Source organism: Leptidea sinapis, chromosome 42, assembly GCF_905404315.1.
Source record: "Leptidea sinapis chromosome 42, ilLepSina1.1, whole genome shotgun sequence".
NCBI classification, from domain to species: Eukaryota; Metazoa; Arthropoda; class Insecta; order Lepidoptera; family Pieridae; genus Leptidea; species Leptidea sinapis.
This window is the reverse complement of record NC_066306.1, coordinates 8,781,871-8,806,872: the sequence shown is the minus strand read 5'-3', so window position 1 is coordinate 8,806,872 and position 25,002 is coordinate 8,781,871. Positions and strand designations below refer to the sequence as shown.

At 37.2% G+C, this 25,002-nt stretch overlaps 1 protein-coding gene across 2 annotated transcripts in view; it reads left to right on the top strand.

The window, feature by feature from the left end:
• LOC126976867 (ATP-dependent RNA helicase vasa) overlaps positions 1–24,355 on the top strand; it is a 37,227-nt gene extending 12,872 nt beyond the window's left edge. For both annotated transcript variants that reach the window (XM_050825487.1, XM_050825488.1), the window contains exons 5-14: positions 1,023–1,243; positions 3,604–3,789; positions 3,989–4,069; positions 5,305–5,442; positions 5,811–5,987; positions 16,916–17,111; positions 17,534–17,731; positions 19,978–20,108; positions 21,016–21,144; positions 23,093–24,355. In XM_050825487.1, coding sequence (XP_050681444.1) covers positions 1,023–1,243; positions 3,604–3,789; positions 3,989–4,069; positions 5,305–5,442; positions 5,811–5,987; positions 16,916–17,111; positions 17,534–17,731; positions 19,978–20,108; positions 21,016–21,144; positions 23,093–23,152 — 1,517 coding nt within the window. In that variant the 3' untranslated portion in view covers positions 23,153–24,355. The remainder of the gene's footprint in view (positions 1–1,022; positions 1,244–3,603; positions 3,790–3,988; positions 4,070–5,304; positions 5,443–5,810; positions 5,988–16,915; positions 17,112–17,533; positions 17,732–19,977; positions 20,109–21,015; positions 21,145–23,092) is intronic.
• The last annotated feature ends 647 nt before the right edge of the window (positions 24,356–25,002 follow it).

Below are 25,002 nucleotides of genomic sequence, written 5' to 3'. Positions count from 1 at the left end.
AAATATATAAAATAGATTGCAACTTCACACCCCCTGGTGTACACACCATGCTTAGCAGAAATTGATAAGTATATAAGATACAATATCGAATTAAGTTGTAGCATAAAAACTCACAAGCTTTTTCATAAAATCATATATGTTATTTCTTAATTGTTTCGAATTTATAATGAAGTTAATAAAGTCCAATAGTAGTATGATAGTTCATATATATATATATATATATATATATATATATATATATATATATATATATATATATATATATATATATATATATATATATATATATATATATATATATATATAAATAAGCTTGGCATTAATATCTCGCCAAACAGGACAGCCAGTTAAATAAGAGTTAAAAAAATCAATAGTCAATCAGTGAAAGAGTCCTTAATAAAGACTTCCTGTAGTTTATGTTCTAAGCCAGTCTATATTGAGCCAGTGAATATTAACTTTGCATTTGCAACAATTTAGTCTTGGCTACTTTTTGATTTTTGAATTTTAAGCGGAGTTATTCTGTCGCAAATACAGCTACTATTTTGTATAAATCTAGCATATTCAATATGGATGGTTACATCCATACACATTCTTCAGTTACAACAAAAAATTTCATTTTGAATTTATTTTCAGAATTTTTCTTAAATGTTATAAACTGACTCCATACTTAAATCAACGCCTTTTTAAATTAGCGCGAATCACCAGCATGCCTGCCTGTGTGACTTCAATAAATAATTTATTTATTTAGCTGGACATATATTTATTTTATAAAAGTTATCAGTAAGTTGAATCTGTGTTTTGTAAGCTCGAAGGGAGCGAGAGCCGCTCCCCGCCTGCAGTATTGGAGGTTCTTGAATGTAGTTCGCGCTTCATGGTGTAGATGGCGCGCCCAACTATTGTTAGTAAACGATCTTAAAACTGTATTTCCTTTATAACAGATATAATATATTATAAGAAAATGAGAGGAAAATATATATTTGGAAAAATAAAATGGGGAGTATAATGAATTACTGTAAATATAGGCTACGAAAATGGTGACCGAGGTGACCGAGGTGAGAGGGGCGAGAGAGGCAGAGGGCGCGGCGGTCGCGGAGGCGGCAGAGGCGGGGAGGAGGGGGAGGAGGGCAAGAAGCCGCCCGTGACGTACGTGCCGCCGGAGCCCACCCACGACGAGCACGAGATATTCAGCAGCGCCATCAGCTCGGGGATCAACTTTGACAAGTTGGACTGTATCGGAGTGAAGGTGAGCGTGGATGACAATCATTTGATATGAGATAGAAAACAGGCAAGCTTGATTTGGTTGGATTTGGACTTGATTTTAAGTGAATAAACCCCATTGACATCTGATTTTTTAGATCAGTGTATGCTCTTGATGTGTGCAGTAAGATATTTCATCCAACTATCAAAAAAATAGTATTTCTATCAAGTTATCCGTAGGTAACCAATTATACCTACATCTACCTAGTCTGTGGCCATACGGTCTGTTAATATAAGCTTTGTGACTCCTTAATAAGACAACCCTCCACCAAACCGTGACTGCCGCAGGGTGACGACCACATTTCACTTTTCTGACCGATTGTGATGCTTCTTTGGACTGTACACTTTCTCATTTTAGTTGGTGTGATGACGAAAAATTTGTCATTGTTGATGAAGGTATGTGTTGAATATGTGTACTTTTCACCCAAAGCGGGACAGCAAGTATTTGATCGAGCCAAACTGTTTAAATCTGACTTGACTATGATAACATGGACAGGATAACAATAACGATACATCTAAAATATACCTTATTCGCTCAGAGGTGCCTCAAGGAAGTCTATTGGGTCCAGTCCTCTACCTTGTGTATACTGCCAACCTACCCACACATGCCACAAACATTACTGTAACCTATGCTGATGACACAGCCCTATTAGCAGCACTTGATGACCTAGTACAGGCCTCGACTGACCTCCAATCACATTTGTCGGAAGTGGAAGCGTGGCTTGATAAATGGAGAATTAAAGCAAATCAAAACAAATCTGTCCACGTAACCTTTACACTTCGAAAGCAAACATGTCCCCCAGTTCATTTGTATAACGAAAACATGCCTCAAGCAGATGAATGCTAAGTACTTAGGAATGCAACTAGACCGCATACTGACCTGGCAAAAACACATATGGGCCAAATGAAAACAACTTGATGCTGTAATGAGAGATATGTACTGGATGATCGGACGCAAGTCTAAATTGTCAAACAGTAGTAAAATGTCCATTTACAAAGCGATACTTAAACCAATATGGAGCTATGGGATTCAACTATGGGGCACATCAAAGAACACAAATGTAGAAATACTGCTACGATTTCAAAGCAAATCAATACGAAACATGTGTAACATTCCCCAGTACATTGGCAATATGTTGATGCATGCTGATCTAAAACTGAACACTGTGAAACAGGAAATCACGAACTACAGCATAAAGTACCAGCTGCGACTATCATGCCATATAATTAATTTGGCTTCCCACTGGTAGTGTCATATACAATATACTGAAAAGACACAGCATTCCTAACCTTGCTGATAGATTCACCACCGGATCGTCAGCAATCATTACAGATCAGTTTGATGGAACTGACAAATGAAGTACATGACAAAAATTAACCACCCAAGAGACAATAACAGTTTATTGTCCTAGCTATCCTAGCTTATTGTGCTAGGCACAGATCGCCAAGATGGCAGAAAATATCAGAGGAGAAAAAAAAAAACTAGGATAACACTTGACAAACAATCTGTACTTAATAATTTATGCAATATGGATGACAGCATTGATCTGGGGCTAATATTGACCCCAATCTTGTACTGAAGTGTTAATGAATGTAGTTACACTGGTAAAAGCAGGCGAAGCCATGGGTAACAACTAGTAAAATATAAAGCTCTTTTGAAATGATCTCCTATTACGTAATCATTTTTTATTGGGATATTTATTTTCATAGTAGTATTCTAAATCCCATTGGACGTTAACACCTACCACACATACTGGCTCTTGACAGATTTTTTCGAGACAACACGTCCTGAGGATGCCTGACTAAAGAAAACTCAAATCATTTGTATAATTATGGATTTTCGCAAAGTAACGCCTACTTCAATAAATCTACCACACATTATAAAATATTAGCCTCAGACATGAGAAGAACAGGAGCACTAAACTTGGTGGGCGAAGGTGTGGTGTCATAATGAAAACCATTTATGTTATTGTAACCTTTACAGACTACATACACGTTTTATTTAATTTCGTAATACATTTGTACTTATTCTGGGATCATATTGTTAAAGCATATAGTTTTCTTTACAAAGGACTTGCTAACTCAACTTAACCAAGTAGTAGGCTTAACAAGATATAATAATTGTTCTTGATGTTAGCATTATGATTATCACAGTTTCTAGAAAATTCCCTAATGTGCCTTCACATAACCTTATTTAGCACTTTATGCTTGGTTTAAGTATCTTGTAAAGTTTTTTCTACCTTTTATTAGAATTAAGATGTGTTATGTTTTAGTTAGTTACTATGCATATGCACCAATATTAATTATAGTAGTGTAACACAATAACAATTTTTGTTTTTGTATTAGGTAACTGGTGAAAATCCTCCACGGCCTATTGATAGCTTTGAAACAGCAAACCTCAGAAAATTTGTATTGGACAATATTCTCAAGTCAGGCTATACAAAACCTACACCTATACAGAAACAGGCTATACCTATAATTATGGATGGCAGAGACTTGATGGGTTGTGCTCAAACTGGATCCGGGAAAACGGTAAATATATATTACATTGAAACAAGATTAAAAATAGTTGCTCTTTCAATTGTAGTCAATTACATAAAATAAAAGATTAATACTTATAATTATCATTATATTATTATGGAAAACACTTTATTTCTTTACCATAATTTTCTCTTAAGTTTTTGTGTAAATAGTAAAAAATATATTTGCTAACTAGTTTTCTTTTGTTTAGGCTGCATTCCTACTTCCAATAATAAACATGTTGCTGCAAGACAATGCGGAGCTCGTCAACGGTCATTGTTCTCAACCACAGGTATTACTTTTTCTTAACCCTCAATCAATTTGGTATTTATTTAAAAATGGAGCGGTCTAGCTACCATATTTTCCAAATTTAATAAATCTATACAAAGCAGTGTTGAAGAAACAACAATAGTTTTTTAACCAAAAAATTTGCAAGTTCACTATAACATTTTATTTTTTTTCAATTTGTATTAATAAAATAAAATTAAGAGAGAAAATATTTTCTTCTAAATGTAACTTAAATTAACGTAAATTAGTTCTATATTAATATAAGGACCATATATAGGTATTATTTTACCTGAGGTAGATCTGACACATGGGTTTAAGTTAAGTTTGGAATATGATTGAAGTTTGTAGTTCCCTCAGTTGTATCGGTTTCATATTCTAACACAACCGTGCACATATGTACTCGAAATATGTAAGTTTGTAAGAAAACACCCTAATCTTTATAATTAAATCATAGATGTGCCCCGGCACAGCACATTTCGCTATAAAAATAATCTTTTGAAAACTAAATCTAAATTAACATTACACAGTTCCGGTCCCTCCCAAAGTCAGTTAAAATTTATAATAAGTTACCAGACACTTAAAAGCCGAAATGAATATTAAAAAATTCATAAGATCTTTGAAAAAGTTACTTTTGGAAAAAAGTCTATTCTATTATTGAATACTTAGAGGAAAAAAATATTTGAATGTGGCAAACCTCTGTCGTTTATTGCTATGCCTTAAGAGGTGCATGTGATAATTATTGTAGTGTGCATAACAAAAAATGCGGCTGACAGTATACGGGATTGCGTTCCGTTTTAAATAGTAACCAGTATAACTAACTATAAACGAACGGCTTCACAGTATAACGAAATTGACAGTAGAATAAATAAGTATGTATATGCGCTTAAGCAAGTCAAAAACGTACAGTGGTCGCAGGGCATATCGGAACATACCCAATGATTTTTATTTTTAAAATATAAATAATTCTCATGTTTTTAAAACCAAATAGTAATGATTTCATATTTCTTATGGTAAAAGCTCTATAAATTACATATCTTTATTATATAGTTTAATTTTAATACATAAAACTAAGCTAAAAATGATTGTTTTGTATTAATATTTTACATTTATAAAAAAAATGTATGAGACCAATCAGGGATATACGTAGAGTGTATGCAGTGTTTATCCAGCTTTCGATCGCGACTCCATGTCAGTGTTTGTCGAGTGGTTGGCGAGCCATTGACAATGTGTCACGTGCAGGTGGTCATAGTGGCGCCGACCCGAGAGCTGACGCTGCAGATATTCAACGAGGCTCGCAAGTTCGCGTACGGCTCCGTGCTGAAGATCGCCGTGGCCTACGGGGGCACGGCCGTGCGGCACCAGACGGAGCAGATAGCCGTGAGTTGACCATTTGATGTATTAACAAATACTTTAATTAAAAGTTCAACCTCTTCATGGTGTCATGTTTCTTAGCTAATTCTACTGACATCGCTACAGTACTGACAGTGACTACAATTAGTGCACCGTTTTCAAATTTATCTGCGGCTCGTAAAAAAATATTGCATGTATGTAATTAGCTACTGTAACACCCGTGATGTCTGTTGTGCCATTGATTTGCAAACTAACAGTCGTGTAACAAACACTCATTACATGACAGTGTCATAAATTAGGTTTGCGGTTGCTCCAGGGTTCATGATCAACATTACATGGATAAGGTCCTGTCCCAGTTCCTAGCCCCGCAGCTCTTGATACATTGTTCGTTCCAGAGAGGGTGCCACATCCTCGTGGCCACTCCAGGCCGCTTGCAGGACTTCGTGGACCGCAACCGTGTGTCGTTCGAGAGCATTCGCTTTGTGGTGCTCGATGAAGCTGACAGAATGTTGGACATGGGCTTTATGCCTGCCGTCGAAAAGATAATGGACCACTCATCAATGGTGGCCTGTGTAAGTTTATTATTTTATTACTCTCTTTTCTATGATATTCTAGTAGACCTTTTTTTTCTGGAGGGCTTCTTCTACTTGGCTCGGTCCATTTCTTTGCAATTATGATCTCTCTGACATGATGAATATCCAGACATTTTTTTTACAAATTTTTTGATGATTTTTATAACATTTTTAATTAGGTAAAGTCATGGTCATCTCATTCGTACGAAAATTAAAAACATTGGTGTTAAAACGAGGAAATGAAAATTATTGGTTTATATGTTATATTTATTGGAGTTTCACTTTCGCATATAGGTATGTATGTATGGCACAAGGCGATCCTCTCAAAACTTCCATCATTTGGGCTTCCCGAGAGCTTGTGCAAGGGGACCTCCAGCTTCCTCACTGGGCGCAGCATACTGGGGGCCTACTCCTAAAATCGATATTCAATAAATCGTGGCATTAGTCGTGTCGAATCCTACTCTTAGTAACGTCGTATTCAATGTCGAAACGATGATTGGACGAACGAAACATTATTCGATATTATCGGTCCTAACCCTACTCTTAGTTGAAAATGTCAGAGACGAATATTCAAATTTCACAAATAATGAAACGTCACTTTTACAATAATCTCAACGACACCATCTAAGCTGTCGTTGCTATTATCGTTTCAAGTTGTATAGATATATTTGCCATACCAATATACATACTTAATAAATATTATTAAAATAATTATATGTGATTTACTATTCAAGAGGATTTTTTTACTACTATGTTATTTAAGTCATTTTGTTGATCGTTTATGCGTAGAAATAATGCAAATGGCCGCCTGATAAATAGGAAGTCGACGAGAAGGGTTGAGTTACTTTTTTTTTACATTTTATTATCCGCGAGTTTTGTATTATTTATTCAATTTTAAATGATCGTATTATATTCATTACATATTTTTTTAACATTTACATTATGTGTAAATGGTACCAAATTGGTGGTGCAGAGTCTGGCATGGTCCTTAGCGCCTAAACTATGTTTTGACTTTTGACACTTCACAGCGACAAAGCACAGATAATGTTTAGGTTTGAACATATTACATTCACACTAACATCGTAAAAAAATCAAAATATTAGTCTATGGTAACGATAAACGATAAGGAATTCGAACATTTGTTAGAGTAGGTTAGTTGCGATATATTCGGAGTATTATCGTATCGTTCCGAATGTATCATTGTCGATTTTGCGAGTAGACCTTTGCCCTGTACTTTTCCCGGGGCGTAAAAAGAATAGGGGAGTCCCAGGCCCATGGGTGTCGTAAGAGGCGACTAAGGTCTTTTTAGAAGTGGGAGAGTCACGCTGCCGTCTTTTGACGTCAGCACAATCGGGCCAGACTCGTCCCGGTTACACTCGCACAGACCGGCGTGAAGTAGCGGCCTGGTGCCGCTATGTTTCGCATAGGTTAGTGTCGAGGACCGGTGGCTATTCCCCCCCTCCCCCCTCCACCCGAATATGACAGCGGTACTAAAAAAGATTTTACCCCAGGAGGGTACCAGCTCTACCAGAGTTGGAGAATCCATCCCCGGGCACTCTAGCTCGGGCTGCCCTTCGTATTCTGGGGAGGGCACAGAACCGCGCATGACCAAGGACAAACGAGTCAGTAACACCACGGCACCCCGCTCCACACTCCACACTCAACGTGGACTTTTGCAATATCAGGGGAATTCACTCCAATTTAAACGCCGTCCACCACCACCTTGAGACGGCGCAGCCGGCCTTGAGTTTCCTTACTGAGACGCAGATATCTCGACCTAGCGATACGTCATATTTAACGTACTCCGGGTACAAAATTGAGCACAATTTTTTGCCTCATGCCGGGGTATGTGTGTACGTTAGGGAGGATATCTGCTGTCGCCGTCTCGGCAATTTTGAGGGTAGGCTCCGCTGAAATCGTAGTCTTGGGTGATTTCAACGGGCACAATGCCGAATGGCTTGGATCACGTACCACAGACTACGCAGGGCGATCTGTGCATAATTTTGCATTGGCGTATGGTCTGTCCCAATTGGTTGAGTCGCCAATGCGGCTCCCGGATGTGGATAGCCACATGCCGTCCTTATTGGATCTTCTGCTGACTACACATCCCGATGGTTACCAGGTCTTTGTCGACGCCCCTCTCGGAATGTCCGACCATTGCCTGGTCAGGAGTGTAGTGCCTATCCGACGCCAACGTCGCAGACCACCAGCGACCCGCCGCGTTTGGCACTACAAGTCAGCAGATTGGGATAGGATGCGTTCCTTTTTTGCATCCTACCTTTGGAGCAGGGTTTGTTTCCCTTCTTGATGTGATACTACAGGGTATGGATATTTTTACACCAAACTCTGTAGTTCCCATCGGTGGCAGATCACAGCCCTGGTTCGATGCGTCAGTTAAAGCAGCATCTGACTGCAAAAAACAGGCGTATCGAACTTGGGTTGCGGCGCTGGGCACAAAGGATCCGAACTGCACAGTTCTTAAAAGGAAATACAACCGTGCCTCCAGATTTGTTAAGCGGCAAATCGCCCGTGCAAAGTCAAAACACGTCGTCAACATCGGCGAGCAGCTTTCCAGTTACCCGACCGGAACACGCAAGTTCTGGCCGTTGTCGAAAGCTGCTCTTGGTAACTTCAGCCAGCCGTCCATGCCGCCATTGCACATGAGGAATGACACCCTGGCCCATACGGCAAAAGAGAAAGCCGATCTCTTGTGCACTCTTTTCGCCTCCAACTCGACTCTTGACGACAACGGAAAAACACCGCCGACCATCCCGCGGCGTCAGAGCTCTTATGCCTGAAGTACAGTTCAGACAGAAAACTGTAAGGCGAGCTCTGTTTTCGTTGGACGTCAGGAAGTCGAGCGGGCCGGATGGCATTTCTCCAATCGTGCTTAGAACGTGTGCCCCTGAGTTGACGCCGGTGCTAACGCGTTTATTCCGGCACTCTTATTCTAAAGGCGTAGTCCCTGACTCATGGAAGTCTGCCCTTGTCAATCCGATCCAAAAAAAAGGAGACAGTTCGGATCCGGCAAACTACAGGCCTATTGCTATTACCTCCCTGCTCTCTAAAATCATGGAGAGCATAATTAGCCGTCAGCTCTTGGTATACCTAGAGGGTCACCAGTTGATCAACGACCGACAATACGGGTTTCGCCATGGTCGGTCGGCAGGTGATCTTCTGGTATACCTGACACATAGATGGGCTGCGGCTATTGAAAGCAAGGGGGAAGGCCTGGCAGTTAGCCTGGATATAGCGAAGGTCTTTGATCGTGTATGGCACAAGGCGCTCCTCTCCAAACTTCCATCATTTGGGCTTCCCGAGAGCTTGTGCAAATGGACCTCCAGCTTCCTCACTGGGCGTAGCATACAGGTCGTTGTCGACGGATATTGCTCCAACCCGAAGCCCGTGAATGCTGGAGTGCCCCAAGGCTGTGTGCTGTCTCCCACACTGTTTCTTCTGCATATCAATGATATGTTGGACACCTCCAACATTCATTGCTATGCAGACGACAGCACTGGTGATGCCATATACACGGGCCATGCAGGTCTCTCTCGGGAAATCGTCGACCAGTGCCGGGAGAAACTTGTGTCTTCTATCGAGTCCTCTCTTGAGAAGGTCGCGGAATAGGGAAAATTGAACCTTGTCCAATTTAACCCCCAGAAGACTCAAGTTTGCGCGTTTACCACTAAAAAACCCCATTTGTCGTATTACCGCTCTTCGACAACACTTCCCTCAAAGCCTCGCCTAGTATCGGAATACTGGGTCTCGAAATCTCGAGCGATTGCCAATTTCGTGGTCATCTGGAAGGCAAAGCCAAATTTGCTTCAAAGAAACTGGGCGTCATTAATAGAGCACGGCAATACTTCAAGCCGGCCCACATACTAGCGCTCTACAAAGCGCAGGTCCGGCCACACATGGAGTATTGCTGTCATCTCTGGTCTGGCGCACCCCAGTATCAGCTCGATCCATTTGACCGCGTGCAACGCAGAGCAGCTCAAATTGTCGGTACCCAGTGCTCTGCGAACGGCTGGATCACTTGGCGTTGCGTAGAGACGTCGCTTCATTGTATGTCTTCTACCGCATTTATCACGGGTAGTGTTCCTAAGAGCTGTTTAATCTGATTCCTGCCGCCGAATTCCACCTTCGCACGACACGCCACAAGTTAGGATATCATCCTCACCATCTGGATGTGTGGCGGTCCTCCACAGTGCGGTTTTCAAGGAGCTTTCTTCCACGTACTAAAAAGCTGTAGAATGAGCTTCCTTGTACGGTGTTTCATGGACGATACGACATGGGTACCTTCAAAAAAAGCGCGTACACCTTCCTTAAAGGGCGGCAACGCTCCTGTGATTCCTCTGGTGTTGCAAGAGATTGTGGGCGGCGGTGATGACTTAACACCAGGTGACCCGTACGCTCGTTTGTCCTCCTATTCCATAAAAAAAAAGACCTCCAGGTCGTTGTCGACGGATATTGCTCGAACCCGAAGCCCGTAAATGCTGGAGTGCCCCAAGGCTGTCTGCTTTCTCCCACGCTATTTCTTCTGCATATCATTGATATGTTGGACGCCTCCAACATACATTGCTATGCAGACGACAGCACTGGTGATGCCGTATACACGGGCCAAGCAGGTCTCTCTCGGGAAATCGTCGACCAGTGCCGGGAGAAACTTGTGTCTTCTATCGAGTCCTCTCTTGAGAAGGTCGCGGAATGAGGTAAATTGAACCTTGTCCAATTTAACCACTAAAAAAACCCCATTTGTCGTATCAGTGCGGTTTTCAAGGAGCTTTCTTCCACGTACTACATAGCTGTGGAATGAACTTCCTTGTGCGGTGTTTCCGGGACGATATGACATGGGTACCTTCAAAAAAAGCGCGTACACCTTCCTTAAAGGCCGGCAACGCTCCTGTGATTCCTCTGGTGTTGCAAGAGATTGTGGGCGGCGGTGATGACTTAACAACAGGTGACCCTGCGCTCGTTTGTCCTCCTATTCCATAAATAAAAAGAACGCAAGCTGTAAGATTAATCTTCTCTTCCACTCCCATCCACATAATATACATCATACACTTACAATATACTAGAGAAAAGACATATAAAGAGAGAAGAGCATTTCTATTGAAGATACAACAAGGTAGAAAAGGAAAGTGAACCTAATTTATGTGACCAATTTTGATTAACAAGTCGTAAATAAAAAGCCAGATTTGGCAATTTAGCTTGTTAGTATTTTGATTATTAAACCATTCGCTAACAAACAGATTAATAATAATAATAATAATATATTTATTTGCAAAAAACTTAGTATACAATGGTGTTTAAATATTATAATAATGAGCTTATATGTTTTGCTAGCACTATTCCTTGCATGCAAATATTTAACTACAATGAATATCAGAATTTCATATCCATAAATTCCTTAACACTATAAAAATTATAAGCATTTAGCCAACTATATAGCTTATTCTTAAATAATCTAGAATTTAAATTTTTAATGCTACTCGGTAACTTATTATAAACACGAACACAATTACATACACAACTTTTATTATATTTAGTAATTTTTGGAACATCATGTAGAACGAGTCTTTGTGGATCACGTCGGTTCCGCGGATTTAGATCATTAGCTGATTTAAACATTTCTTTATTTTTTTTACAAACATACTTATCTCAAAAATATAAAGCAACGGCAAAGGTAACAATCCTAGTTTTTAAAATATGGGTTGACACGATTGCTCAGGATGCATCCCGTACATTGCCCTAATACAATTTTTGAGCAATAAATGCTCTGTTTATATATTTTGTGCTGTGTCCCCATAATATAAGCCCGTAGCGCAGTACCGATTCTACATGTGCGTGATAAGTCATTATAGCAGCTTTTACGCTTGTTCCGATTTTGACTTGCTTAATAATATACGAACATACACGAACATTCGCGCATACACGAACTTATTTATTCTCTTGGATATATTATCTACTTGCTCTTTCCAATTGAAATTCTCATCTATTATTACTCCTAGAAACTTTGTATGTACTAATAATAATATCTTTAATTGACAAATAATTGATCTCACTTGATGTATATATACAGTACGATATACATAATCTTTCTCTTTTGTTTCAAATCGCACCAGTATGATGTATTATTACGACGCTACTGGTATACTTTAGTTTTTTTTTTAATTTATATAATTATAAAAGTATGCACAGTTGGTACATAAATTTTACATCTCGCCAAACTGTTGCAACAGTTTGTTGGCGAGTTTACGCTCTTAAACTATATTATAATGTCGTGCATGTATAATAAATTAAACTATATTAATTTGTAAGTTATCTACACTATTACTAATACACACAAAATACATTACTTAGTTATTAATTCATAATATTCCTAAAAAACATAGTAAAATCTTACCTGTATACATATAACAACTAAACTATACTATATACTACTAATATAAATATTATATATAAATACTAATTAATATTAAGGCTTACGTGGAGACGTTAAGGAAGTGCTCTTTTAATTTTTTCTTAAGTACTCCTTTTCGGTCTTCTTTATCCTCTCTTAACCATTCGTTACTGTTATAAAGTTTAGGTACAACATATTCCCTTAACCTTTCCCCGTAATAATTTCATATTTTGGGTATTCTATATTTATTCATAATATTGTGTCTTAAATTGTCTCTCAGTTGGATTGGGTTTTTAAATCTATTTGAATAGTAATTTTCTTTTGTAATTAAATAGTTAACTTTGTTAGTTACTGGCAGTATTTTTAAGTCTTTAAATAAATTTTCATAATTGTTTCTGTATTTTGCCTTTTCTTTGTTTCCGATTATTAGTTTTAAGTCTTATTTGAATTTTTTCAATCTCGTGTAAGTCTTAAAAGTTTTTCCGTAAATATTAAGACTGAATCAGCTAGTGCATAATATACTACCAGTTTGCTCAGCACGGGCTCGAGATGATAGAACTGCCCTAGAACCGATCGTAGTTTATTGCATACCGCTGTCACATGTGTTTTGAAATTGAAGTTACAGTCGAAATGCAATCCCAAATACTTATACTTTTCTACATATTGAAGATAGCTACATGCACACGCATATTTATCTCAGCTATGCCCCACTATACCTATATCTTTCTTTTGTACTGCCTTAGCGCGTCTGTTATATGGCGAGTATATATGCATGCATTTTGTTTTCTCCATATTAATAATAATGCCATTATCGTGTGCCCATTTAGTTATGCTTTCAAAATCTATTTGGATATTATCAGGCGCCTCTTTCGCGTCTTTAGACGCGTATAGCAAGCATATATATAACAATACTCGACACGTCTTAATCACATTAACTGCACTATTAATTATAATTAACAAGCATTAAATATCCCAGTGGTCCATATATCGAGCCAGTCGGTACTCCTAAGGTTACCTGACACTCGTCACCCAACGTCCCGTCAATACATGTGTGTATTGTTCGGTCTGACAGGTAATTACGGAACCAGTTATTAGTTGGGCCCTCAATACCAAATTCTTTCATTGCCATTAATAGGACGTCTTTTTCAAGGGTGTCAAAGGCTTTCTTAAAATCAATAAAAAGTGCCAAAATTTGTTTCCCGCTGTTGAGATTTAAATTTATTTCATCTGAGAACTCAGTGAGGGCTGTTACAGTGCTCCGTCCTTTCCTGAACCCGTGCTGTGCATTACTCAATATATTATGTTTCTCCAAGAATCGTGATACTTGTCCTACTACTAATTTTTCTACTATTTTATTTATTACTGATAGTATGGCGATTGGCCTATAATTGGTGTATTCAATGTGGCTGTCACCTTTATGTATCAGGCGTATAATTGCTTTTTTTTAGCTCTTTTGGATATACAATCTGTTGAACACACAAATTCACAAAGTGAGCTTAAATCGATGCCCACCGGTTTGCTATAAACTTAAAGTCCTGAACCCTTATTCTATCATAGCCGGGAGCTTTGTCGCTGCTTAGATTCATAATAATTTTTTTTACCTCCGTATCTTGTATTTTTTGGAATCTAAAGCAAACATTAGATTGATTGACGTAAGTTTTTCTTTCAAAGAATTTAACTGAACAGTTGTGCTTAATTTGAATTATTTCTTGAGTGAATGTTTTTGAGAAGTCATTACATATACTGTAAATATTATTATTTATTTGTCACTATTAAGGACGCGTTTACGAATCCGACAAAAATAAGATATTTTTCGGTAGAGTTTGTGATGAAATGAAACTAAATCTAACAAAACTAAAAATTGCCACACATAGATTACTTCTTTATCTCCAATTAGCGGGAAATATTTGCTTTAAAATTTTGATATTTTATGTCGTAAAAACGATTATCCGTTACCTCTTCACACAAAATTGACGAAATGGGGCTTCATTCAGGATCAGTTTTCTGCTACTATTTACATAATTTTGTCTTTTAAAAATTACGTAAGGATAACAGATATAATAATTTCAAAAAAACGGGAAATAAATTAATGAATATGTTATAAATAATCTCAGGAAAAAATAAAAATGAATCGTCTAAAATTCATATATTTTTCTGATAAGCATGAGCTTTAAAGTGTGGTATTAAGGGTTATTTTATTTTGTCCCTCCGTACGCATTGCACAGAGAGATCTATCGAAACAACGTCAGTCCGCGCTCGGCCGCCGTCGTGGGTAGACACTGTGTCGGTTGTAAGCAGCAGCTCGTACTCGGAAAGATCGCTGTACGAACATGAATATTTTTTATAAGCTCTACAATACTGTCTTTGATACTTTACATATTTTGAACGCAGTCAGATTTTCAAAAAATTATGTTTCTGTATTTTTTTGAAGAATTAGTGATTTATTTTCATCTCTAAATATAAAGTCTAAATTAAATCGAAATCCAAGATGGCGCCTATGAATTTTACCAACTTCTCTTCATGGGTGTCATTTTTATGGTTTTCGGGGTCAACAATAACGAATATCGGGTCATAATCGAAATCCAAGATGGCGCCTATGAAAATTACCAACTTCTCTTCATGGTTTGCGGGGTCAACAATAACGAATATCGGGTCGAAATCGAAATCCAAGATGGCGCCTATGAATTTTACCAACTTCTCTTCATGGGTGTCATTTTCATGGTTTTCGGGGTCAACAATAACGAATATCGGGTCAAAATAGAAATCCAAGATGGCGCCTATGAAATGTACCAACTTCTCTTCATGGGTGTCATTTTCATGGTTTTCGGGGTCAACAATAACGAATTTCGGGTCAAAATCGAATTTCAAGATGGCGCCTATGAAATTCACCAACTTCTCTTCATGGGTGTCATTTTCATGGTTTTCGGGGTCAACAATAACGAATTTCGGGTCAAAATCGAATTTCAAGATGGCGCCTACGAAATTCACCAAATTCTCATCATGGGTGTCATTTTCATCGTTTTTGGGGTCAACAATAACGAATATCGGGTAAAAATCGAAATCCATGATGGCGCCTATGAAATCTACAAAATTTTCTTCATGGGTGTCATTTATTTATTTTTTTGCGCGGCGGCCATCTTATATTTCAAAAATGATCCCAAAATCGTTCTCTGCACCCTCGAGAACCTCGGATACGATACCCATATTGTGGAATCATTTTTTTGCGCAGCGGCCATCTTGTATTTCAAAAATGACAAAATCGTTCTCTGCACCCTCGAGAACCTCGGATACGATACCCATATTGTTGAAATCATAATTTTGTGCGACGCCCATCTTGGATTTCAAAAATGATCCCAAAATCGTTCTCTGCACCCTCGAGAACCTCGGATACGATACCCATATTGTGGAAATCATATTTTTGCGCGGCGGCCATCTTGGATTTCAAAAATGATCCCAAAATCGTTCTCTGCACCCTCGAGAACCTCGGATACGATACCCATATTGTTGAAATCATAATTTTGTGCGGCCATCTTGGATTTAAAAAAAAACTGCGTTTACTACACACGACGTTATGCGACCGAATTGCCATCTAAAGTTCTAATATTTAACTACTAAACGAATACATCAAACAATTATCAAAAATACATAGGTATCAAATAAAACAAAATTCAAACTTGCTAAAGTATCAAATTCATTTCATTCCCGCAACTAACTTTAAGTACGTGTATGTGTTTGAGCGGTGTCAGTGTAGTGGTGCGATTCGATACCTCTCTGTTTTGAGAACGCGTCCTTAACAGTAACCCATGCTCTTCTATAATCGCGCTTACAAATTTTAATTTCTTGCCTTCTATAGTTATTTTTTGCTGTATTTATTAGTTTGTTAACTTCTTGTTACGTTATTTTCATAGTATTATGTCCTATGGTATATTGATATGGGGCAGTGCGGCCGATATTAATACTATCTTTGTGCTACAGAAGAGGGCTATACGCGCATTTTATAGCCTATTCTTGTTAATGTTCTATATTCTACCCTACGCAATTTGAGGACTTTGCTAGAAACTGTGACATTCATAATGTTAACACAAGGAACAAACATAAACTTGTTATGCCTAGTATTCGGTTAAGTCGAGTTAGTAAGTTTGTTATTGGGCGATGTATATGCTGCTACAATATGAAACCAGAAAATGTACAAAACAAATGTGTTACGAAATTTAAAAGAATTGTTAAAAAACGTTTGGGAAGAAAGGTTACTATAACATAAACGATTTTCTTAATGACACCAAGGACTGGGAATGAAGCGAACACCCTCGGGCACTTTAATTATAAATGTTTATTGTACGATATTACATTGTAATCCATATTTTTATAAGAAAAAAAGCCAATTGAATTTCTTGTGCCCGTTCTTCTCAGGTCTGAGGCTGTCTATTTTGAATGGGTGGTAGTTTTTGACGTTCAAAAATTGATTTGAATAAAAATATTTGAATTTGAATAATGAATTAGTCTCTAACATAGTTACATTACTCAGGGTCAACGTCAAACATTAATGTTCTCCGCTACATTCCCGGAAGACATCCAGCATTTGGCCGGCAGATTTCTCAATAATTACTTGTTCGTGGCCGTGGGAATAGTGGGCGGGGCCAGCGCAGATGTCGAACAGATTTTCCATTTGGTCAGCAAGTATGAGAAGAGGGAGATGCTGAAGAAGATAGTTGAAGAAAATGGTGAGACAGTAGATGTAATACATTTAATCTTTCGTATTGGTGCGTTTAAATTCATATTTTAAAAGTATTCAAAATAAAATTCAATTATATTAATGTATAATGCTATTTTTTAGTTATTATTTAGCCCTTTGCCACATGAATTTTTTTTGTTAAAAATTAATTTGAATACAATTTTTCTAAATCTTAAAAAAAACTAATTTTTAAGCGGGGGGGTGCGGCCGGTACCCTAGTCATAGACAAAAATATTCAAAAGTAAAATACATAAATCACCTAATTTAATCAATTTTCCATAATATCATTTTGATACAACCTGTAAGTATAGTATTAGCCGCGCGTCAGCACCGACACCTACTTGGTGCCGTCTGATTATAAAATGTTTGTTTGTTAAGTATAAGTCTAAACGTTACGGACGTTATGTACAGACGGTAAACGTATCCTGGTGTTTGTGGAGACCAAGCGGAACGCAGACTACATGGCGTCCTTGCTGTCGGAGCAGCAGAAGATGACCTCCTCCATCCACGGCGACCGGCTGCAGAGCGAGCGCGAGGAGGCCCTCCACAACTTCAAGAGCGGCCGACACTGCATCCTCGTGGCCACGGCCGTGGCCGCCAGGGGCCTGGGTGAGACTACCTCACCACGATGAACATACTTATCACCTGAGCACATGTAGCGGACACAATAGATTTAATAATAATAATCTCAATATTTATATGGTTTTCTTCTCTGGGGTAATAGTGCTGACGTTAACATTAAACACCATCTTTAAGCAGAAACGGGCGATTCGATTCACACCGACAACTGGACACCACAGTGAAGTTACAAATAATTGTAAAAACTGTGCCATGCCAATACATAGGTATATGAAAATATTTTATATGTTCATAAAAACCTCAGTTACTTAAGACATTTGAAATACCATACAGACAGCCAACACTTACACTGGATACCGAAAATTAAAATGACAGGCGCTGCTTGGTCAATATGTCTATTGCTTTTGTATTACAATTATATATATAATATACGAGGTGTCTCGGCAAATTTCACACTGTGTCAATGGATAAATAAAATACCTAAAATTTTGTATAAAATAAACTTAAAACAAACAAAAGGAATCCCTTTCTTATTGAAACAAATAAAAAAATGCTCGGTATTAATGAAATTTAATTATTATTTTCTATTAATTACACATGATGTCGCTTACTTACAAAACAGAGTTTTCCTAAAATACTGGCTATTTATAAGGTCTCAATTTGATATTGACAGACAGACAGTTATAATACAGTCTGTTAATAAATTTAAAGCTTTCTGATAAACTATGTTTTATTTTCTGGTTCGGTTAGGTTCAGAAATTTTATTTTTTACTAAACTTAAGATTTATTAATCTATATAAAAATAATCTGATAGATAGTTAACAACTGTAGTAAATCTACCTACTATAGTTACCTAAAATTAAGTTCATTTTGTACCTCCTGCGAAAGTTAAAAAGATATAAATATTCTAATTAGTGATTCATTTTGTCTAATCTAATTTGTGAATCATTGAAAAACCCCATTTGTCGTATCACCGCTGTTCGACAACACTTCCCTCAAAGCCCCGCCTAGTATCGGAATACTGGGTCTCGAAATCTCGAGCGATTGCCAATTTCGTGGTCATCTGGAAGGCAAAGCCAAATTGGCTTCAAAGAAACTGGGCGTCATTAACAGAGCACGGCAATACTTCAAGCCAGCCCACATTCTAGCGTTGTACAAAGCGCAGGTCCGGCCACACATGGAGTATTGCTGTCATCTCTGGTCTGGCGCACCCCAGTATCAGCTCGATCCATTTGACCGCGTGCAACGCAGAGCAGCTCGCATTTATCACGGGGAGTGTTCCTAAGAGCTGTTTAATCTGATTCCTGCCGCCGAATTCCACCTTCGCACGACACGCCACAAGTTAGGATATCATCCTCACCATCTGGATGTGTGACGGTCCTCCACAGTGCGGTTTTGAAGGAGCTTTCTTCCACGTACTACAAAGCTGTGGAATGAGCTTCCTTATGCGGTGTTTCCGGGACGATACGACATGGTTACCTTCAAAAAAAGCGCGTACACTTTCCTTAAAGGCCAGCAACGCTCCTGTGATTTCTCTGGTGTTGCAAGAGATTGTGGGCGGCGGTGATGACTTAACAACAGGTGATCCGTACGCTCGTTTGCCCTCCTATTCCATAAAAAAAAACTATTATTTAAATTTGATTTCTAAACGTCGTTTACACATCATTGGAAAGTCAAAATCGTTGTTTTTATTTAATTCCGAACATTTTCATATTTATTCACCTTTTAAACCTTCTCTGGACTTCCACAATTAATTCAAGACCAAAATTAGCCAAATCGGTCCAGCCGTTCTCGAGTTTTAGCGAGACTTACGAACAGCAATTCATTTTTATATATATAAATGTACAATTTATTTACTCCATAAAGTTCACATAAATTCTTGTTACCAGTCTTTTACTACCGTCAAGATATCAAGCATTATTTTGTTTCGATTTGATGGCCGCTATTACTGGGCTAATCTTACGTCCCAAAGTGACGAGCGCAGTTGTAGTGCCGCTCATAATTTTTAAACGAGCGCAATTGTGATGTGACCTAGAATGTTGGGTGCATTCAGTAATCGTGAGCGTCACTGCATTGTAATGGACAGGGCGTATCACTTACCATTAAGTCAGCTTGCTCGTCTCGTCACGTTTTCTGATAAAAAAAAATTGTTAAATGATTAACAACTTTTGAATCAGAAGGTAAAAACTTTAGGATTTCGCGTTTCTTTCCAGTTACGCAAAAATACATTGTTGTTTCGTGTAATATTTTCAAGTGGGTTGAATATTAAATTGCAGATATCAAGAAAGTGGACATCGTATTAAACTACGACCTGCCGAAGAGTATCGACGAGTATGTGCACCGGATTGGCAGGACCGGCCGCGTGGGGAACAGAGGCATGGCTGTGTCCTTCTACGACCCTGACATTGTGAGTGTACACTATCTGTGAACTGTGCTATTTTGTATAGCTAATCTCGGAAACAGCTAATATCACAATGCAATAAATGCTTCAATTTTAACCCCCTTATTCATAATAGTCTGCTAACTTAAAGCATTGCTAATTCTCACTCTGTCTTCTTCCGTTGACCTAAGTCAGAATGAGAAAAAACACTCCTAAGTGGCTGTTTAATGTTAACGGACCATTATGAATAAGGGGGTTAGAATATGTGTAGCAATTCAGCCCCATATTCATATTTGATCATAGTCACGACATATGAGATACAAATACACTGAGGAGTTTAAAACCTTATTGAACGCAATAACATATTATACAACTGTTATGTATGTTATAAACATTATATCACCAAATGTTACCCAATTAAACTCTGCAAATGTCGGCGAGTCGATGGGACTTTGATGTAAGGCCATAAGCCCATTGCCACAGTTTAACTCGTCGCCTCGCCCTAGCTGTGAGAAAATTAAATATAAGAGGGTGAAATGATTTTATGGATATTCAGAAGATAAAAAATTGTATGGTATTATTTTGAGACATTGTACAAACCCTTTGTTGATCTACTGAAACACTCCAAAGTGAATAAACTTATTTATGGCAGTTTGACTAGTAATTACAATCTGTAAAGTAATTCCCACGGCCATACATACACTATTGCAGACAAAATGTAAATCAATGCCAGAAAGTATCAAATCATATTAATGCAGCATTTAAACTTATAAATCTAACCAAGCAAACAATTGAAGCAAAAAACTACTTCAACTCCACCTTAACTATAAAATCAATGTCTTGTTTTCACTCGGAAGACAATATTATAATAAATATATTAAAAGTGAACACAAACATTGTAGATAATTTTACAAATGAATTTTGATTGTAACAGGATGCACCACTCAGTGCAGACTTGGCCAAGATCCTGCGTCAGGCTGAGCAGCCGGTACCAGACTTCTTGGAGGGAGGAGGAGGCACAACCTCATTTAAGGCCAACAAATACGGTGGCAGCGATATCAGAGTATGTACATTCTCCTTTACAATATATGTGTATTATTCTACTCTTGGCTAAATCAATATATATCCACACATAAACATGTGGCCTCTATACATCTAGGTAGAGCCTCTTGCTATCTGGCAGTGTGTGACAAGCCAGGCCAGGCCATATAAATATAGGGCGTAAGGATTTTTTTTTAAATGGCCTTTATAGTTCGCACATTTCAAATCATAATTTTTTCAATACAATTTATATTGTGGCAATCGTAGTCTTAGTGACAGACACCGAGTAAACGGGGAGAGAATACAGTTATCACTATTTTATTGGAAGTTGTCTCACATCGGAGTCTCAAGTAGTATAATTTGTTTGAGATTAATATAGTTGAAACAACAGTTCTCTCAACTCTTATATTTTATTGGAAGTTGTCCCACGTCGGAGTCTCAAGTAGTATAATTTGTTTGAGATTAATATAGTTGAAACAACAGTTCTCTCAACTCTATATTTTATTGGAAGTTGTCCCACGTCGGAGTCTCAAGTAGTATAATTTGTTTGAGATTAATATAGTTGAAACAACAGTTCTCTCAACTCTATATTTTATTGGAAGTTGTCCCACGTCGGAGTCTCAAGTAGTATAATTTGTTTGAGATTAATATAGTTGAAACAACAGTTCTCTCAACTCTATATTTTATTGGAAGTTGTCCCACGTCGGAGTCTCAAGTAGTATAATTTGTTTGAGATTAATATAGTTGAAACAACAGTTCTCTCAACTCTATATTTTATTGGAAGTTGTCCCACGTCGGAGTCTCAAGTAGTATAATTTGTTTGAGATTAATATAGTTGAAACAACAGTTCTCTCAACTCTATATTTTATTGGAAGTTGTCCCACGTCGGAGTCTCAAGTAGTATAATTTGTTTGAGATTAATATAGTTGAAACAACAGTTCTCTCAACACTATATTTTATTCTTTTCCATCGCTATAATTTTTGTCTCGTATTATATCCTTTTGTATTAATTAAAACATTAAAGAAACACACAAATGTAACATGTTGTATTAACATAAACTTTATCGATTGAACCTTAAATTAGAATTTGCACAACTTCATATTTAATGAGCTGACAACAGTTGAAGCTTGACTTTTGTGTGTACCATAATATACCAATACAGTTACGAATATTAACTGTTAACAAAATGTTTATTTATTGCCAATATCAGTGTCAATAGTGGGGGTATTGTTGCTTTTTGCTTGTAAAATCAGGGCCCATTGTCTCTCCACATTTATAATTTTAAAAAAAATGTATTTCTCTTATTATTTTATTAATTCCTTGTTTTTGCTACCTCCAGGGAGTTGAGGTAAATCAGCAAAGTTAATTTCAATTATTATTAAATAGAGCAAATTATCATAAACTTTTACAAGTATCTATCTGCTTTCTTATTGTTGTGAAATTTGGTTTGCATATTTCAGGTATGAAAACTACACAAGCCCAAATTTAGTCAGTATGCCTTTTCTTAGTTTTAACACAACGGCTGTAGGATAGGTATCAAGCTAGCTCGTATGGTTGTGACTGGTGAGTGATCTTGGACCGCCAGCCACGATTTCTCTTGAAACACCAGAAGAGAGTTGTAATTTTTGGGTTCCCAATGTATTTAACTCATCATCTTTATAATATATTATGAACATTTCATGTCATGTTGTTTGTCTGTGATGGACTCCTAAACTACTGAACCGATTTTAATCAAACTTTACACACTGTGTACAGTTTGATTCAACTTGTGAGATACGATAGTTTTTATTTCAATTGATCTATTATATTTTACTATTTCTGTATGAAATAATTTCGAGAAAATTGTTGACTCACAGTTTGACAGTTCTGCTGTAACATTACGGGGATAAACAAAATAATTTTATAATGATTGAACTTCTTCAAATGAATTTGAATAGAATAGAAATTAATGGAATAATTGATGTTGCAGAACTTTAAAAGTGAAAACACTGCACCTGACGCTGGACTGGAGCCAGAAGAGGAGTGGTAGGAGAGTTCAGACTTCTGATATTACCAGTGGTCGATGTTCACTTGCAGCATGTGGTGCGTTTACATCATTGGTGCTTGAGCAGGCGCGGCAGCTTCCACTTACTTGTATGTGTGAGACTGGTGCTACATGTCTTGTTGTATGCTACAGTGAAACTTACAGAGGCCATGCCGTCTGATTACATCTCCATTACATCAGGAGCCAACTTTATTCACGGCCAGTTAGGGGTGTACCCTTCTCAAAATTAGTTACAAATGTATTGTATTAATTATACAAAGATATTTTACTGTACAAAACCTACACAAAATATAGTATTGAACCTTTGCAGTGTGCTATTATGTAGGTGTTTGTTTAAATTGTAAAATTTCAAAATGTGCTTTCAATACATTATTTCTAGGTTTTTAAATGTGATAACTGTGGGAATAATGTTAGCTTTTCTTAATGGTCATTTCATGTTTTCTAATGTAAATGTTACTCAATGCTCTGTTGTCATTAAGCGTGTACACAGTCTTATATTTATAAGTGAATGGAGTCCACTCATAAATCAATATATTTAGTTACTAACAAACCCTACCAAGACTGCAGTTACTAATGTCAAGTATTCTAGTATATAAGTTGTACATGTATAATGTGTTTATGGTCACCCTCGCTATGTTCAAGTCCATTGATACAAATGACAATGTTGTCGGTACTTACTCATTAATTTACAATTATTTTTGTTTCTTTAGTTATAAGTGTTTTTTTACTAGTGTATTTTGTTTAACTAATAGCACGGTGTGATCTGTGATGTATTGTTAGTGTTGGAGGTTCATAGTTTATAGTTATGCTGACGTCTTGAGTATGTTTTGTTTGAATCTCCGAGACCAACAGACATAGCCACTTCCTCGTTTGAGCACTTGTTAACAATAAAATTATATGTACAAATTTTGTATTAAACTCATAGGTTATATTTGTCTGTGATGATTACTATAAGAAGATTATCACCTAAGGTATCACCTAGGTTATTGACACATAGTTTGGCCGATGGTTGATTGTCTGCCAATTGAAAGCAGGGTATGATTCTGTTGCAAAGCCGGTTCATAGGCAGATAAAAATTCAGTGATTAGATTTATATAGAACCGTAAGGTACAAATAAAAAAAAAATTTTTTTTTTAGATTTAGGTCTTTGTAAGAGAATGTGAATGATGAATAAAAACTTAATTTTGATTGTGTTTTTTATGCTTATTTGTCCCATTTTGTCTAGTTTAGAGATATAGTATATAACCCATATACATGAATTTTAAAAATACTTAAATTTGATTTTTTACATCCTAAAAATTATCAAACACATAAAATTATAGATAAAAACTTGTTATTCAATTAAAAAATAAATATTCTTTCCCGGCTATATATTTCGGCTATTCAAGCGCGCCATTGTGCGCGGGGTTTCTGTAACGTCAGAGTCTATCCCAACAATCTTTAATGTATTAATAAATATATGGCCGGTTTTTATCTTCGGTTATACTGCGAAAACTACTGAATCGATCAGAATAATTCTTGTACCATTAGATGCAGCGTGTTTCGGAGAAGATTTTATATGTTGGTGTTTACTTATTTAGAACCTATTTTTTTTTACCTAGATATGCCTATAAATTCGCAATACAACTAATTCAGTTCATGACTTCATTACATATAGTTATAATTCATACAATGAGCGGGCGCGTTTTTATTTAGTTTATAGTTGGATTGTTTATTAACTTTAAAAATCCAAAAACTTTAAACAGAACATTGATCACAAAGAGAATCATATGTTAACGATCTTTAATAACAGAAAAAAACAATGGATATGGCAATTCCATTTAAATTATATTTTC